Source organism: Psittacula echo (assembly GCF_963264785.1).
Source record: "Psittacula echo genome assembly, chromosome: 5".
Lineage (NCBI taxonomy): Eukaryota > Metazoa > Chordata > Aves > Psittaciformes > Psittacidae > Psittacula > Psittacula echo.
The window spans coordinates 61,626,913-61,646,099 of NC_137739.1; the positions used below are offsets into that span (position 1 = coordinate 61,626,913).

The 19,187-nt window shown below is 42.4% G+C and overlaps 1 protein-coding gene across 1 annotated transcript in view; it reads right to left on the reverse strand.

The window, feature by feature from the left end:
• PRIMA1 (proline rich membrane anchor 1) overlaps positions 1–19,187 on the reverse strand; it is a gene marked incomplete at both ends in the record, with an annotated part of 45,408 nt that overhangs the window by 12,125 nt on the left and 14,096 nt on the right. Inside the window, one exon of the mRNA XM_080619501.1 lies at positions 6,068–6,197. Coding sequence (XP_080475627.1) covers positions 6,068–6,197 — 130 coding nt within the window. The remainder of the gene's footprint in view (positions 1–6,067; positions 6,198–19,187) is intronic.

A 19,187-nucleotide genomic window follows, 5' to 3' on the forward strand; every position in this document is an offset into this window, starting at 1 on the left:
ATAAAAATCTCAGACAGCACTGAAGAGCAGATCCTTTTGCTTATCTGACCAACATGTACTGCACAGGCAACAAGAAAGCAAAGTGCTGCACAGCACCACCCATGTGGGTTGGCTCAGCCATCTCTCCAAATGAAAGGCTGTTTTATCCACTTTACTCCTCAGCCTTTGATCTGTCAAATGAACCTGCTAGTTAGTAGCAGCAATATTTCTGCTATTTTACTTAAAATTGAGGTTTATCTCATGTATGCTACCCTGGAAATTGTTGCATAACCAACATCCAGACTTCAATACTGTTTGGAAGAACAACTGATACTCCTTGTACTAGCACACAGTTTCCATCAAGCAAGGCTACATTTAGTTTAATAAATAGTGATAGTTTGAAAGAACACAATAAAACTAACAAGAACTCAGAGAGGTTGTGGACTCTCCATCTGTGGAGATATGCAAAACCCAGCTGGACACTGACCTGGGCAACCTGCTGTAGCTGACTGTTAAAGCAGAGGTTTGGGCTAGAGGATCTCAAGTTGTCCCTTCCAACCTCAACCATTCAGTGCTTCCATGAACTTATTTCTTGATTAAAAAATGGGATCTTTTGCAGAAAGATTGTTCAGGGTATTTAAATTGTCATTAGTAGATCATCTGTAGTCCAAGGATTCACCACTGGGAGATGACTAGGGGGATGACCCAAGGGGGTGCTGGGCTTTGGTTAGAGGTGACTAAAGACCTGGACAGTGATGTTCAGTGGTAGATGCTGATCCTGTTGTTGATAAACATCAACATTTAGTCAGTGGAAAAAATAACCAGTATACAGTATGGCGGTCTTTTCCTTGCTTTTCCACTATTTTGAAGTTTATCTTTCAACTGCCTTCAGTGACATTCTTAGGTCTTCCTGATGAAGACTGTAGGCCCTTTTAAATGGCACTTCTTAGGGGTCGACCCCCTTTGCAGAGCTGAACTGGTTTGATGTCAACAAACTGCACCAAAGATGCAAAGATCTGCCTCCACATACCTTCCTTTACCCTCCTTCTTCTTTTTGAGCACCATGGGACATGCTCACCACAGCCCCACTCCCACTTACTGCCCTCCTTAAGAAAGCCTCAGTGTTTTTCCCTTGCAAGCATCTGCCTCATTTTGTTAAACAAAACCAACTTTCAAAACTTTGTTTCTGCTACTGAAACTAGACCTTGCAGTATACAGTGTCCATAAATCATACACTAATGCAAAGTACCCTAGAAAATACCTGAGCAATGAATTTTAAGACAAATTTAAGTTCAAATATGACTTGTTATTTTATTTCAGCACAATGTTTTCTTCCATTTAATTACTATCTAAAGGTGAACTCAGTCCCTATTCAAGGAAATTCATTTGTAGGCATTTATGGTACCGTTGTCTCAGGCTCTGGGACACACAAAAACAGTGGCTTGACAAACAATAGTGAGTAAAAGCTATACATGTAAAACTTTGCTACCATTAGCCTGGTTTCTCTGCCGACTTAGCAAGAGGACCTTATCAGCAAACCCTGTGGTACATCTGAGAGCAGAGGAATCCATCCTACCTAAATTCCATCAGAGGCAAGGAGTCACATCCTTAGGCACAATGGGCTGCTCATGAGTCATCTCAGACTGTGTGGATGTTCTGGAAATATTAAGTACAGTTTTCCACATGCTGGAGGAACACCTCTTGCCATGTTGCATAGCTGAGGCATCAGCTGGCATGGAGAACAGAAGGGTCAGTTTTGCTTTCCCCTTAGAAGTTTCAGAGACAGCTCTAGTATCTTAATTTATACAGGGAGCCAGGGATTTATTTTTCCCTTTTATGTAACTATCTTACTCCCCACATAGACACTAACAAACCAGTGAGCTGCAGAAATAGGATTATATACTGCAGGTCTCTCTCCCCCCAGTGTCAGTTGCTTATTTACCAACAGCTCTTGTTAATCCTCTTTACTGTGTTTACTTCCCACTTCCCTCCAGCCTTACTGTCTTACTCATTACTATTATTATTATTCAGGTACTTGGAGATGTTAAAAAAATCACTTACGAAACAGCCACCTCCAGAGCTGATTAAAGAAACTGATCTCCACTGACTGTTTTTGAGTCCACACTGATTTATACCAGATGAGTATTTGTTAGAGCTGCTGGCATTCACGGTGCACTTGCCCAAGTCCACAAACCATGTAATACTGAAATGATCCAGCTTTCTCTTGTCTTAGTTTATGAACTGTCCTTGGACGTCCTGCTTTTACTTCTTGGTGACAGTCTTCCAGGGAAAGAGAAAGAATGGCAGGATTTTACAGAGAGAGACACGGAAGAGAAATACCTGGAGGTATTCCAGATTTTGAAGCTGTTTTTCATCTGCTCCTGCTATGTATTACAGAAATCACTGGTTGTGAGATCACTTTCCTTAACCATGAAATGAGCACAAAAGTTCCACTGCTTACAGTGGATCTCAGCCTTAGCCACTGAGTAAGGCTGTTCTAGAAACCTACAGATGTCAGACTGCAATTGCTGCCTATGCTAAGTGCCAAACCTTAATTTTTTTCTAATGTGCCATGGAAAAGTTTCTTAGGAGAAAATTTGCATTTTTTAAAAAAGGAAATACTCCTCTGTCACCAGGACCAGAGAAAATAGCTGTTTCTCCACTGCCAGACTGAGCGTGCTATCATGATGTGTGTAACCGTGCTGCAGCGCAACACAGTATCACATCCTATCTCTTCCAGTGCTTGATCTATGCAGCAGCACACACCTGTACCTGGTGTGCCAGTCATGCAGCGTCCAACACTGCAGATGCTAGCATCACACATAGGAAATTTAGAGACTGCTTTAAGAGCCTTTGAAGAATCACCCCATATGTACCTTCCCAATAGTTTAACCTGTCTAGTGGTTCCCTGAGGATTAAAAATGATGACACATTATGGTATTAGCTCCCTCAGGGATCAGAGAGGTCAAGTCCATCCACTGGAATGGAATTCAGCATTTCTTACAAACATTTAATATTGGGAGAACCTGAGTATTTCCAGGGGAAATGCAGAGATGGAGGTAGCAGTGTGCTTGCTTGGCTCTGGTAGTTATTTTATGCAAAGAAGCACCAATCCTCTAGGTGGTATTTTATCACAAAACCCCTTAATGCCTAAAATCAGAGATCTGCTGAAGTTTTAGTTTTTACAAGAGAAAACAAACAACCCACGAGAAACATTTTTTATACAGATTGAATAAAAATACAGTGGAGTTACGATACTTCAAGGACAGTCACTCCCTCTCTTCCTGCTACAGAAAAGCAGACATGAGAGAGTTTGATTGGGTCTCGCCCTTTGAAACCATTAAATGAGATTTTCACTTGAGCACAATAGGATTTTTCTTTTTCTTTCTACTTCAAATTTGATTCTTATGAAAGTGAGGGATTAATACAACAGATCCAAGCTCTGTGCGAATAAATCTCTCCCTGTATTTTCCTACTAAAACGTTTAACTCTTGCTACACCCTACAACCAGGTGACTGCTGTTACTTCAATCTTCAGCATCTCTTCAGTGCAGGGAGGAGACAGATATGTCAGAGATGCTGCAATGACAGAGGTCCCAGTTCCAGGAGATGCACAGGAACAAGGGCTGAGAGGATGACTGAAGAGGCCAGCTGGTGGGGTACAGGTGTGGAAAAGGACAGGGCAGAGCATGGAGCCAGAGGCTGGGAATGCACTGGAGGGACCCTTGGCTTCAGCATCACCCAAATTAATCCCCTTACTCTTTCTTTAGCCACCACTGCCTCCCAGCAAAGAAACAGAGTGAAGGACTTCTCACACTAGCTAAAGCCAATTCAGCTCAACAGTGTGTAACAATACTCCGTGTTGAAGGCAGAGATGCTTCTCTTGTGAAGCGTCTTACCTTATTTCCTAGCATTTATCAAAAGATATCTTTTACAGTGGATCAAGGACCCTGAACTACTGGAATGCTGCTAGGAACTTCAGGGTATCCTTTTAGCAGAGCTGTTTCAGGAAGGACTCATTGATGAAAAGGAATGCTCTAGTTACCCTGTAAAAATATAATAAGATTTTCTTTTATAGCTGTCCATCCCACATCTGAGCAGCTTTCAGCTTAGCATTTGTCAGCAGAGTGAATGTCAACAATAAGCATATCTAAGAGGAATTTTCACTCTTCTCTGTACCTAATGCCTGTTTAAGCAGCTGACTTGTATGCTGATATTCACGCCGTTGACAAACAATGGGTATCTTCATCAAGTATCAGTATTACTCTTCACCAACACAAAGCATGAGACTGTTATGTGAACTCCCAAAGCCTTTTCAAGACAGCTCTAAATTTGCTGCTTACATTTCTTTTCTATTCCTCCCATATACCAGCACCAGATTTGATGAGCAATTCCTCACTAGGCACAAGTTGCCCTGAAGAATTACTGCTCCCATAGGTATATTTTGCAGCCTTGGCAGAAATCATTCACAATTTGGCAGTAGGAAGGTAAGTACAATAACTGGTTTTGAAACTAATAGAAACTAATAGAATTACACATGGAATTGGACCAATCCCCTATGAGCAGCCAATGGTAGGATGCACAATGTAGAAACTACAAGTAAGAGACTTTGATACCAATCTAATTGGACTCCAACTGCAGTCCTCCATAGATGATTTTTTACAAGTGCTGTCACTAGAGTGAAAGATTTCCAAATCCTTAAAACTAATAAGCATTCATTTTAGCTAAACTAGAACAGCAAAGATACTTATGTAAATTTAATAAGAAATCAAATACAGACTTGTGTCTTCTCATTTGAAGTTTTCCTTTTTTATGCTCTTGGATACATTACCCTTCAAATCCTGCATAAGTTTTTCAGACAGCTACAAAGCATGTGCAATGCTCCATCATTGTGATATCCCCACTGAGGCTCATAAAAAATCTTGCAGTCTTTTTCATGCAGATAACACTTTCCATGAAAGGTATTTTCATTTTTTCATTTCTTTTTCTTTTTTATTTTTTTTAGTATCACTCAAAAATCACAAAGTTGAAAAAAAAAAAAAAAATTAGTCCAAGTTGCAATTCATTTGTCACTGCAGTATCTCAGGAGAGCTATGGATTGCATATTGCATTCTCTACTGCAGCTGGGTCACACGGCTGTACTAGCAGCTCCTGTGCAAGACACCTATTGTATGAAACAGTGACACCATGAAGCCATGACTGTAGGGTGTTGTCAGAGCCACACTGAAGCCAATAGAGTAGAAAAGAAACTCCCTTCATCCAGGATACAATTCCCACAAGTTACTTTCCTCTCTAAATTGACACTCTGGACTTGCAGTTGGAGTATTCATACAGAAATGTTAAAGTTTTGACTTCTTCCACCAGAAATACGAAATATTATTTAGGTGAAGAAATTATTCCCACTTCCATTTTTCTATGCAACCAAAGACAATACTTTCTAACTGCTGGAGGCCTATGCAAACACATCTATTGCAACGATAGTGAGATGAAATGGTTACTACAACACCATGTTGTACATAAGCTTTACATTGGCCTTTATATTAAAAGAGACAGCTTTTGCATTTGATTCTCTAGATGAGAATTTGGAAGCAAGAATAAATTGGAAGTAGAGCCTTCAAATGAAAAACAACATAAATTACCCTAGAGTTTGAGTTAAAAGAACTTGCATCAATTTGAAATACTACAATTAGTGATGGGCCTGAGCCAAAAACCTCACATGTAAATTCTGAATGCTTCCAGAAGTGGTAAGACAGTGTTTCCTACCTCTACACTTGGCCAAGCCAAAGCTATTGACATTCCCCAGCAACCTGCAGCAATTTGACTTTGGGGAAGTTATTATTAATCTGAACATTGTGGCTGTATCACATTTCTAGTTTTTCTCCTCCTCATACCCATGACTGTGCATTGAACTTCACCATTTAAACAGGCAGGATATGGTACATAAAGCAACTTTCCAATGAAAACACACATTGACTACAGGATTTTGCCTTTAGGATGTCTTTAAACAAAACAAGGTGTCAGCCAAGCCTTGGATCAAGCTTTGTGGAGTTGCGATGTCCTAAGCACAGTAAAGGCATCTGGAGTCTTACCTTTTTATGGCTTTGTAGCAAATGATGACAACTACAAAGAGGAACACTAGTGTGGCGCAGCATACTGCAATGATAATAACCAGGCCTGGCCACCAGGTCTCTTCAGTGGGACAAAAGGTAGACTTGGGAGCTGTAAAAAGAGTGTGGAAAAATAAATGAGTTCTCCCAAATGAATAGTGTATAATCAGATATGCTTCAGTTACCCATGCAATAGCACTAAATCAGGGCCACAGATAGATACAAAGAGATGCAAATATTTCACCTTTAAGAAGCAAATTTTTTCCTAAGCAATCAACTCCTCTGTTTGGTTCTAGTTGTCATGGTCTCCAGATGATCAAATTCTGTGTGTCAGTGTTGTCCACAACCTGGTGCTCAGCTCTGCTACCCATAGAAAATATCTTCTCCCTCTGCATTAGCTATCTCTTGCTACATTGGATTTAGTTTTAGAGAAACATGTTATGCTGATAAGGGCAGGCTTTCAAACCCCATTAGGGGAGCTTTATTGGGAGCTGCAGCAGTGCCTACCCATCAGTATTGCGGCTGCTATCATTGTAACTTTGGGGCGAGGAACGCGGATCTTTTTTAAAAGAATAGGAATTTTATTACGTTTATTAATTGCTTTTAGAGGACTATAGCTGACAAGCTTCTTGCTCATTACATTGTCTTTGAATTGTATGCCTAATATGTAGGAAATATCTATGTAAGTACCACTCATACAAGCAATATTTTGCATCAGAAGGAATACTGGTGGCATTTGGTTAAAATATTTTCCTTCACGGCCGTATTCTTTTTCCTGTGCTTTGAGGGGACACATTTCCTAAAGGATGGTGAGCAACAGACAATGCCATGAGCAGTATCAGTGTATTGCAGAGGGAGAAGAGACCCCTAGTGCAGTGTGTGCAACCACATAAACCCTAGGAGAATTTGGGTCACCTTAAATGAAGTTGCATAATGAATCATTCAATGGAAATGTCTAAATCTACATGTTTAGTTAAGCAGGGGAGAGAATTAAATATAGCAAAATATATCCTATATTCTGAACTTCTAGTTATACACATCACAAACAGCTGCACAAGTTAAAATACGTCTCAATTAATAAAATATTATAATAAATAATTAATGCTAAGCAGCATAGGTTTAGGAAAGAACATCTTGTCAAACTAAGTAGATATTTTCTGAGGAGATTACTGGTTTGGTAAATAGATGTATTGGTGCTGGTGTGATAACTTTAGTCTTTGGTATGATATTTCAACTTAATTCCACGTGATGTTGGATTTATGAAACTACAGAGCTACACAGTAAGTGTAGCACACATAAACTGAGTTAGTCAGACAACTGGTATGTCTCAAAATCTAACTGCAAATGAAAGTCACTGCTGACAGAATGTGGTTTTTTTAAGAGTGACTTCCTCCCCCCAAAATAGGGTGACAGGTACTAGTAGAGTTTGTAAATGACTCAGGAAAGGGGAACAGATTAGAAACAGGTAATTATTATCATTAAGGGTAACTATCCATTACAGTAGTGTATCAGCTCTGGTAGAGTATTTAACCAAAAAAATTAGTTTAAGGTAGACTCTTCATTTTTCCTAAAGTAAGTAAGTCTAAATTCAGCTAAAGAGATTGGACTCAGAGTAAGAATTATGTAAGTAAAGAAAATGCTCTGTCTTTGGAAGGTCTGCATGAGCACGATGCCTTTTTTTTCCTGGCCTTAAAATGCATAAAGTACAACAGTTGGTTAGCTTTACTCTTAGAGGGCCAACACCTTCTGCTATTCCCAAAAGCACCAGGCCTAAATAAATACAATGAATAAACCTACCCATTTCAGATCCACAGCGGGTGGCTGGATCCAACTTAATGAAAACAAATTAATGAAAAAGTACTTCTAGAGCAAAGGCATCCTGCAAACTATTTCAGCACCACAAAAATCTTACATGCTTGCTTTCTTTGACTAAATTTGTTTTGAAGGCTCAGCATAAAGACACAGCTCCAGTTCTAATGTTAGCAGGTATCTGTACACACATGGCTCTAGCCAGAAATGCGCATACCAGGAAAGATTAGCTCAGCTACAGAGGGTTTCCCTCAATGCCCTGGCACAAAATAGAGCAGAAAGGAGGTTCTCATAAAATTACATAAAATTACGAAGAAACCTCTGATTTCTTTTTAGCAAATCTCAGAGTGGGTCACTCTCAAAATTGTCCTGAGCTTCCCAAACCAAAAAACAGTGACGAAGCTGTTTTAATTTTCTAGATTAAGCACTAAATCACTTTGTGTATGTTATAAAAGCACACATACTTGTACTGCCTGCAACAGAATATAGAAACAGGACCTGGAATCCTTGGATATGCCCTCAGGTTATCTTTAGTAGTCATGGCTATACTTTATAAAGCTCAGATTTTGGAAATCTGGTACTCCTAACATTTATTTTGATCAGGGTTATTACTTTCCATTGTGATATAGGTTGTAGGCTAATTGCTCCGCATGAGAATGCTGGGCCATTAGAAAGTAAAACCAAGTCTGTCAGGAGAGAGCAAGTGCTCCATCACAGTGGCTACTCTGGGATCAGTTGGTGCCTCTGCATAGTCCTCAGCAGCGGTGCTGAGCCAGGGAGCCTGCATCAGGGCACCCCTTTCCACCGGCTTTCACTCATTTACCAGCCCAACAAAGCAAAGCAAAACAAAACAGAACAAAACAAAACAAAACCAAACCAAACACAGGGCTGAGCCAGAAAATATCTAAGGGAGGCAGTAACCCATGCTCCCGTGTGCAGTCCCAGGGGAGGTGTCTCTGGCTGAGGTCTGAGTGTGTCAATCCACTCACAGGCTCAGCTCCAAGCAGCTGGTGAGTGTGCACTGATGTGACATAGAAGGGTGACAACGACCTCCCTCACCTCTCTACAGCAACAGTAGCTTCATGCCTAAAAAAGGAAGAGTGCTTTCGAGATAAATCAAAACTGATTATTGTTTCCCCTCCTGCTTTTATTCCTGTTCTTGCAGAAAGGTCAACGGTGCTGGTGTAATCATCTTTATAAGACATCTGCCTGGTTTTAATGCTGTATATTCAACAACAGGCTAAGCCCTGACATCTCTATGCCTGCAGCACTCCTCTTGCTATTGTAGGGCTGCCTGAAATCAGGCATGCACTTTCAATTAGCATGCTAGAAAGTGAGACTGGATTTTATTTAAAGGCAAGCTCATATTTCCAAGGGCCTCAAGTGTTTTATCAGTCTTGGTTGGAGCTTAAAAGGAACTGGAGATGCAGGTTTCTACCAACCTCTACATATGTTACATAGAGACCTGTTGATCTGCTGGCTAAGCCAGTGTTCTAGTCTCCTCTTATCTGCTTTATTATTTTGATGCATTCACATAATTTGCACATAGGCATCTCTATTTGAAAGACAGAGAAAATCCACTAGTTCCTATAGCCATTATGACACTGGGATGCAGGAACAAGTACAGAAAATGTGAAGAGGTTTAGATGTGATTTCAGATGTCAAGGTATATGGAAAGACTTCCAGGACACTCCAGTTAAACATGGAGATGGACTTTCAATCTGTTGCAGTTTGGGTCTCTTCACAGCAAGGTGTCCAAACCCCTGTGGAATAGAGGAGTCCAGTGAATCCCTCAATTAAGGTGAAATAACTTGGATTCTGGGAGGGGAAACCCTACAGAAGAACAGTTACACACACACACAAACACCAAGGCTTAGATACTTACTCTATAAGCATTGCATTGTGTAAAAGACGAGAAACAAGGAGAGCCTCCCTTATGTGCCCACATCTTTTTTGAGAAAGCTGATTTCAGTGCTGAGCCTGAGGTTTCTTGTCTACTTTTATGCTAAGGCCCTTCACTCCTTCCAGCAGCGCACATTCACCCCAAAGTGAGTGCTGATTAACTTAATGCTGATTAACTTAATTGTATGTCAGAGTGAAGCTCTAGGCAGCTAATAAAAAAGGACCAAGAGCTCAAGTGATGTAAACTAGTAGAAGTGCACCCAGCTGTGAGACCAGAGCCAACTGAGAACCTTGTTCCAGCATCTGCACGATGATGCTCATAAGCACTGCTCCAAATTTTGATGAAGGTCAGGAGCTCAATCCCCAAAGCCCTAGAGGCTGTGGGCTCTCTGGATGCAGGTTTTGTACCTAACCCAGAGTGACATGGAGAGATCTGCAAGTTACTGTCAGCTCAAGTGTCCTCTCTGCAGTATCTTGCCACATAGGAATCAGTACAGATGTGTTTGTATGATCTATGTGGTAGGAACGTGCTGTGTGTACCCAAGGCAGCTAACAGTGAGAGGCAGCCAGCACAGGAAAAACAAATCCTTCAAAAGAACTTGCTAATGGAGTCTGTGGTACTGGTAGACCCTGAAACAAATATAGATCTTCAGCTGTTATTCTAAAAGACATTTCAGGAATAGGCAAAGTATGATTGCCCCTTGAACCATATCCATTCACATTTGGATCTGAGGGCAAGATTTCCTGTGAGCATGGGGGACAGGAGGCTGATCAGGAGATGGGGGGCCTTGGTGCCCCTCCCAGAGCAGAAAGCCATGCATACATGTATGCCATGCAGCACCTCCTCCGCTCGCCCCAGCCTCACACTTGGCCCAACACACAGGCCCTCAGATGTTGTGCTGGCCAGAGGGAAACCTGAGCTCATGTTCATGTTGCATCCACAGCTACCCACAGAAGGTAATGCTCAGGCTGGTGATCGGATACAAAGACTGGCTTACAGAAGGAAGGACTGCCACTTTCCCCTGACAGATGAAGAGACTTATCTAACCACGTCAGGTTTCTGCATGCTGTCAGAGGAACTCCCTGGTGATTGTATGTATATATATAAACACCATATGTATGCATACATATATACATACACATATATAGAATCATAGAATAGTTAGGGTTGGAAAGGACCTTAAGATCATCTAGTTCCTGCCCCCCTGCCATGGGCAGGGATACCTCCCACTAAACCATGCCACCCAAGGCTCTGTCCAACTTGGCCTTGAACACTGCAAGGTGTTGAACATATGTATGTGTGTTAACAGACATATATATGTAGAAGTGATATGTATATGATAGATACATATTTAACGTATGCATATATAGGGGTGTATACATGTATCCATATCAGTGAAACTGCTGCCAACAGCTTTTTAAACGTGCTTGCATTCTGAGTGGCTCTACAGGATTAATTAGTAAGTGCTGGTGAGAGAATGTGAGAGATTCTACCAGCTAATTTTTTCCTTCTCCTTCTTCCCTGCACTTGAGTCTTTACATCAGCTGAACACATAAGAGCAAATATTCACATTTGGAGCACCTCTGTATATGTCTGAAATGATTCATTTTGAAGATACAGGAGCTATAAGATATGAATGGATGCACTTCGCTGTCTTCCCAGCAGGTCCAAAAATCATCTCATCAACCTCCCTTCACAGTTGTTGCCTGCAGACAACACACCCGGCCACGCTTAAATTGCTGAAGGGGAGATGCAGGAGCATATCACATCAAGTGCCAAAGGCTATGCTGGTATCAACAGGAGCCTTCGGAGCTGGGTCAAACCCCTCCCCAGCTGGCTGGCCACAGCCTTGGAAACAGCCTGCAAGAGGCCACAATCCTCCTCCGCACCGTCTCCAGACTGCACAGCAAATGAAGAACGAAGACCGTGAGCAGACTCAAGGAGGGCAAGGTAGAGGCATTCTCAGATTTCAGCTATGGTAAATCCAAGACAGCAGGAGTCTGAGCAGATCTAGCCTCAACCACATGAGCTGGTGGTGGCACAGGTTCCACTGCCAGCTGCATTTACGCACCCTAAACTAAATCCTAAAGGAAGATAAACTGGATTTGGCCATAACTGCAATGGGAAAACTTCTTTGCCCCATGGTAAGTCATGGTTATAACCCAAACCCATCTAACTGCTGGCCAGAGGACTTTGGGCAGACTTCCTCTCTCCCAGTGGCAGCTGCAATAACGCCCCCCTGTGATTTTATAATGTTTGAATGTCCAGTGCTCTGGCACTGCAGTTTCTGAGCACAATGGTTGGGATGTGGCCTAGCCCTGGTGCTGCTTTGCCCTTGCTTCCCCCAGAGAAGCAGAAACAGAGCAAACTTTAAATGGGAACTCCAAACACTAAAGCAGTGTTGTGTGGATTAAATCCCGCAAAGACAATAAAATATGAGATTCCTACTGCACCGTGACTTTCCAGGGCTGTTCTGCTCAAAGTGATAGAGACGCTGCTACTTAGAGAGGCTGCACGGGGAAAAGGTGCATGATGGGCAGCAGAGAAAGTCAGATCTATTAACAGCCATCATTAACTCAAGGGGCTGGGTCAATGCAGCAGGAATATAAAGCAGCAATGAATGACAGCTTCAATAACAGCTGAAGTGTGCTTGGGCACGTTCATCTCCACTAAATTCGAACATGATGGAAAGGATTTGGTTTTTCCCAGTCCCCAAAGAGCAGTGACCCAGAAAGCTGCTCTGCTGGACCTGTTCCTTGTGATCCTACACAGAGAACAGGCACAGGAGGAAGACGCTACCCAGTGAGGAAAGACCAAAGAACTGCTTTTAAACCAGTAATATCCTATCCCATCAGCCTGGGCTGTAACTGTACACAATGTGCAATAGACTGGCTTAAAGAAAATAAAAACCACCTAATTTTGGAGCAAATTGTCATTCAGGAAAAAAACCCCACCTATGGATTTTCTTTCATTTGTTTTTACTTCCTTATAGATCTGTGCCCCTTCTGTTGCTTGTAAATATATGGCCACTTCCATAGTGCCACGAGTTAATTGGGTAAACAACTACTACCCGGTAATAGTGCTGTGCTCAGCATAAAGCCTGCCCTGTTACTGCCTCCCTGGAGTAGCTAGGTTAAATAATACTGGTGGAAATCGGCTATTCCTGTAGCAGATGATACTTCTGTTTATCACAGCATGTTGCAGACAAGTTTGTATCATGCAGCTGCTCTGTGCATATGTTCCTACGACACTTTTAAGGGGGATACTGCAATCACTACACAGCGGGAACTTCTGCTATAATAAAAACATGTGTGGGATGATGCTGGAGAAATTCCCTCCCCCACAGCTTTTACACTATAGATGCTGTTATTCTACACTCTTGGTTCCTTGATCTCCTTAGTTTCCCCCCCCCTTTCTAAAAATACTTCCTTTCTGAAACACGAAACACGCTCAGTTTTGTGCTTAGTTTTGGAGACTGGAGTTTGCAAGAGGTGGAGGAAAGGGGTAGTTCTGCAGGAGTTTTCTGAAGGTCATGGGCGATACAGGAGTGCATGGCTCACTGCAAGAAACTGCACTGGAACTGCCACTGAAAAAACCTGAGCCTGGATACAGCCAGTGAAAAAGCGAGGAGCTGGGTGAGGATTTTTAAGTGTGGTGCTTACAATCTTAGCTTTAGATGTTATTGAACCCACATGCATTCAGGCTTGGGTTTTGCAGTGGATTATACATGTTGCTGTGCTGTCTTTGTAGGTCTCGTACAGCTGCTTTTCCCTGCCAGATCTGGGAGTCCTTTAGAAACTGAACATTATCATTAGGACCAAAATAAAAATAATAGCAGATGAAAGTATTGGTTGCACAGGCATAAGTGAAGCACATTGCGAGGAAGCAGCTTGTGCAAAGTCACTGCAGCTCAGTGAAAAAGCCAGGAAACAAAATGTCTTTTGACTCCTGGCCAGTCCTATCCTCTGTATCATGTTGCCTCCTCCTTGGGAGTAGATGTAAACACTGGATATGGTCATAACTACATTACAGGGGTATCAGCAGCAAACTCCCCTGTTGACTTCCTAGGCAGGTGCCAGATGTCTGTCCCAAGCTGGCACACTTGACTCAATGCCCAGGAGCTATGCGAGGTCAAGACCTATGGACAGAAACAAGGTGGGATAGCATGAGGTGCCCAGGAACAGCTGATGCTAAGCTTGTGGGATAACTTGTATTGGTTTTTCAAGGCTGCAGGTGAAACTGACGTTTCAGAGTCCTACATGGCTATGGAAGGACGATGATGCATACAGGAGAGCAGTCAAAAGACTATCAGAAATGGTAGGAAGGGAAAGTCTGCTCCAAAAGATTGACAGGCTGATGGCCAGATCTGCCAGCCTTAATCCAATTAGGTTGTTGGTGAAGCTGATCGGACCTGCCAGAACTGAGGTATGATCCTTAAATAGAAGTGAAATATGGATTCAGCTGCCAAGGTCTTTTGGAGGAGAGTAGGGTTAGCGAGCACAGAGGGAGAGTTTGTTTTCTAAAGCACAATCATTTAAAGGCCTTGTGGAAAAAAGGCTTTTAAGGAGATTACATCATAGCTAGCTTCTGTGTTAACACGCGGCTCTGGCATTTATCTTTACAATGGATGCTCACATCAGCCACCACCCGCTGATCTGACTTTGTCACGTTTTTCTAAACAGCAGTCTCCCATTGAGACGCTGCTTCTCCCTCACCATCTGATTCTCCCTCAGCAAAAAGGGCTGAATTGGTTTTAGCCCAATTAAATCATACCCTATCAGTTTCTGTCCCGAGCCAATGAGAACTGAAGCCTGTGCCTTGCAAGGGAGCCTCTTCCCTGCAGCAACACGGTCATTCTGGAGAGCCTTGTGGGCACCCTCAGATTTCCTTGCTCTCTGCAACCTGGATCAGTGCCAGGCTGGGCAGTACCGAGATAGTCCTAGGAACACCCCCAGACAGTCCTATGCACTGTCGCCATGTGAGAGCCATCACTCGGGCAAACTCTGCCGTACCTGCAGCATGCTTTCCAAAACACAGGAGTCATGGATCAGATTAGCGGGTATCTGGTGCCTCTGGTCTGAAAATTTGCTGTTAAATTAGTATGCTGGAATTTATTTTAGAAGGTGGCCTGATTTCCAGAGGTTCTGAGCACTCAGAAAGCCAAATGCTTTAGGTTGGGTATGGAGATATACAACTTTAAGTTTAATCTTCTGAGTTTTAGAATACAGACTTTAACCTCTCTACTTAGGCAGAGTGTCACCATGAATAGAAGAGAGAAATTCCTCTCAGGATGTGGGTTCCAACCTCAGCTCTCCCCATTGCTTGTTGGGTGTTTTTAGAAAGATCTTCACCCCCCGCCTGCCTTTCTCCTTCCCATGGACAGGGACAGAAGTTTCAGTCCTCCAATCCCAGAACAACAGCAGCACAGCACTGATGTGAGGACAGCAATTCTCAGTTCTTTTGAACAGAGGCACCACTGAGAGGCCCAGAGATGTGCCAGCATAGTACCATCCACTTCATTGCACAAACACACAGGCTGGCTCTCTGGTGGCGAGTGACGTGCACAGAGAGCACTGGCTATTCTTCAGGAGGGAAAGATCAGTGCTGAAGATCATCTGCTTGCCCCAGCAAACCATAGGACCTCATCACGTTACGGCACTGAAAGAGCATCCTGAACCTTCACACTGTCTGCTTTTGTCATTTCGGCACTCTGAACCTAAAAGCATATTAACATATTTCTATCAGTATTCAGCAAGCACAAACACAATGCACATATACAGACATACAGATACCTATACGCATCCCTCCCCCAACCTGCTTTGGCTGCCACAGATTTCCTAGAGAGGATCTAAAAATGACTATGATACACAGAGGTGAGTGAACTGTCAACACGTTTTAAGGATGAACTTAACACCTGTAATAGGCTTTAGTCAGTCTTGCAGATTGCAAGCACTTGCGAATACTGCAGCCCATCCCCTGCCAGCATACCTCAGGTATGCTTGTCCCGTGGCCACTCCTGTGAAGAGCCAGCTGGCTGCCTTGCTGTGTGAGGCCCTAGCTTCCTTCTGTTAAAAATCAGAAGCTTCTGCTTTGACATTTGCTGAGGTGAGCACCCTGCCTGCTGAGCCCCACAGAGCTCAGGGCAGGCATGGGCAACTTCAACACAGGCAGGAGGAGGTTTGATGCCATGAATCAAATATGTGGAGACTTCTTCAAGTTTCTTGGGAAAAAGGCCACCTTTGCTTGCAGGCTAACAGTGCTGGGCCTGAGGCATTTGACATCAGACAAACTAGGGACCAGTGAAAGAAGTGAAGGGTCACTTACAAACTGGAACTCACTGGGGACAGGAGATGCATTTTCCCACATCGCTTTCCTTCTCAATCACATAGCCAATGTCAACCCCCAGCTCGACCACAATATGAAGAGAAATGAGCCTTCTGGACAGTTATCTCTCCCAGTCAAGTTGGCTTTCTTTCAGGCTGTTTTAGGGCAGAAGATGGGCTCATCACCAGCTGCAAGATATTTCAGGGAGACAGGGCTCTGCATGGGACAGTGCAGCTGCAGAGGGCATCTCATGAAGAAGTGATTGCCAAGGAGCAAATACATGAGTAGAAAACTGGCCTCATCCTCCCTGCATCCTCTCTCACTGCCACTCACTGCTTACCTCATATCAACAGCAAGGAAGTGCTTAGTAAACAGCACATAGAAAGCATGTGTCCTCTCCAAAATAAGGTGGAGAGGGCCATGGCTTACAATGCTTGCAGGCAGTTAAATGGTTTGGAGAGCTCAATTAACATCTATCTGTATTTTTAAGTGATAAAAGCCCTTAAAAAACTAGTCCTTGCTTTACTGAGCCTCAGGCACCCTGGGAACCTATGCCCCAAGAGGTGCTGTGAAGGCATATATAGCTGAGCATGTTAAGGTACTGCGGCAGTGGCACTTATATGGACACTGTAAGTACATAGAGTGATTGCTCTTCCAGGCTGTTAAATCCCGTATCTGCTGATACATGCTGCTTTGTAAAGGTTTTGCTGAAGCTGTATTGTCATTGACAGAGAAGAAATAAGACATGACATAGTGCTGTTTTGCACAACGGGTTCCTGTCCAGCCCCTCAGGCTTCCTCCTTTCTTTCATTATCATGCAATGATGGCATGGCCGTAGGCTCTGCCTCTTGCTCCTGGCACAGTAAGAAGTGCCTTATCCTTCTCACTGTGTGGCAGTGCAGCCTCCTCTTCAATGAGTGGTAGGACAGGACATAGCTGATCAAGTCTATAGCAATTACTGTTCACTTTTGAGCCTAATAATAATAGTAATCTTCAGTCCTTGACATTCACTAATCCCAAATCCAAAGTTTACAGAAGTGAAAAAGCATCTTAGTTTCAGGTATGATAACTCCAATTAGCTAATAGGGTAGTTGACTCTCTTTGGATCTCCCAGCAGGTCAGTGGCAGAGGGAAAAGCAGCACTCTGGACTCTTTTTTTGCCATTCTCCACAGGGTGGGCACGTTGTCTCCTTTGCAGGAGTCATAGCACATCACCAACAAGCCTTCTGAAAGCTTGTCCATCTTTCAGCTCTTGCAGCAAACAGGCCTTCAAAGGAGGGATGATAGAGGCTGAAATTCAAACAGCTGAAATTGATTTCAGAAGTCTAAGCTCCTACATTGATGATCAGCCTCTCATCAGCAAATGATTAATAAGATACCTCAGGGCTGGCAGATTCAATCCCACAGAAAGAGGAGATTTTCTTGGTATAATGTTCTATACATAGATTGAATTAAGGTTCAGATCTGTACAACTTCTTCAGGATGAATGGTAATCACGAGTGGTGCCATCAAAGTCATACGCTATGAAATGTGAGTAAAATTGCTACTGGTATGATTAAGATATTACCTCTTAGATCTTTAGTGGCTTTCTAAAGAGCTCAGGAACTTCCAGATAATAGTAAAGATTGGACAAGCCTCACATCTTAGAGCTAAAACTTTTTGAAATTAGTACCTTCAGGGAAGGCAGCTACAGAACTAGCTTTGGCCAACTGCAGACTGAATTTCCTAACACAGATTATGGAAGACTTGGGAATACTTTGATTATTTTCCTAATGTGTTAGTAGCAGCAGTTTCTAAGACACTGGTTTGTGTTCATCTCTGAAAAATTAGTGGTTTGCCTGTTGGGCATTCAGACACTATATGGAGAGTGTGACTCTAATAGACATACTTTAGATTTGTAAGTACAATGGCTTTAAAGAGTTCACTTTACAAAGAAAGCCATACTGCAAGTCGTGTGTCTGAGTTTTACGGAACAGCTGGTTGACTATGTAGCAGATACTTCTGATAGTGTAGGGCATCTATACAAAAATAATCCTCTTGGTTTGATATTCACTGTATCATTGTACACATATCATTGTATCACTTCAATAGCTCAGTTATTGCTGGAAGTAAGGGCTACAGATATCACTTAAAAATGTTCCTGAGGAGTCCAGTTAGTAATTTCCCCGCCCTAGTGCACTCAGGTTCCTTTTTCAAATTCTATTCAGGTTCAACTTAAGAGAAATAAAATTGACGGTCCTCCGAGAGTAAAATGGAACTGAAGTGTCAAATGCCTTCTAAACCAGGAGTAAATTTAATTCTAATAAAAAGAAAATTACATTTATCAACTGATAATTTTTTATGCAGTGTCCATAAAATATAGAAATATTAACAGCTAAGCAGTTTCACCATGCCAAATGCCCAATGTGAAGTCCTCAGTCCCCACTCAGTACATGTGTAACTCTCTGAAAGCTAAAAGACAAGGCACAAGGCTACCTTACAGTTGTAAAGGCAAGCAAATTGGTTATTGGTTTCTATCTGCACTTTCCTCAGGCTTTACAGACAAGTCTGTCACCATCGCTCCCTTCTGAAGCCTACAGCAGTAGGCAGCCAATGCTGCTGAATGATGCCCCGTTAAGCTGAGGTAGAGCATCTGCAGCTTGCCAAGGTTAAACCAAACCTTCCCTTTGCTCCACTGATAGTAATTTCCTTTGATAGTGGCTATAAAATAGATTAGCAGATTATAGATTATAATAGAAATAAGATTACGCACTGCTTCCAAAAGGAAAGGAAGAAGTCCAGGGATGATCCAATAGAATTTGCTCCATTGGTAAATGTCCAGTTTAATAGCAGCAGTGCTGACGGTAAAAGTCCAATTTAATAGCTTAATAGTTTAATAGCTTAATAGTTTAATTTGTCAAGGAACAGATTTTTGTGTAAAATATTTCTAATCAAAGAACTGGTGAAATATCAGCTCCATTTAAAAGACACTTCAAAATTATAAAACAATTCATTTTAATAAGAATTGGGAATTCATATTTTGCTACTATATAATGTGGTATGATTTACCAGTGGAAGTGTTAACTT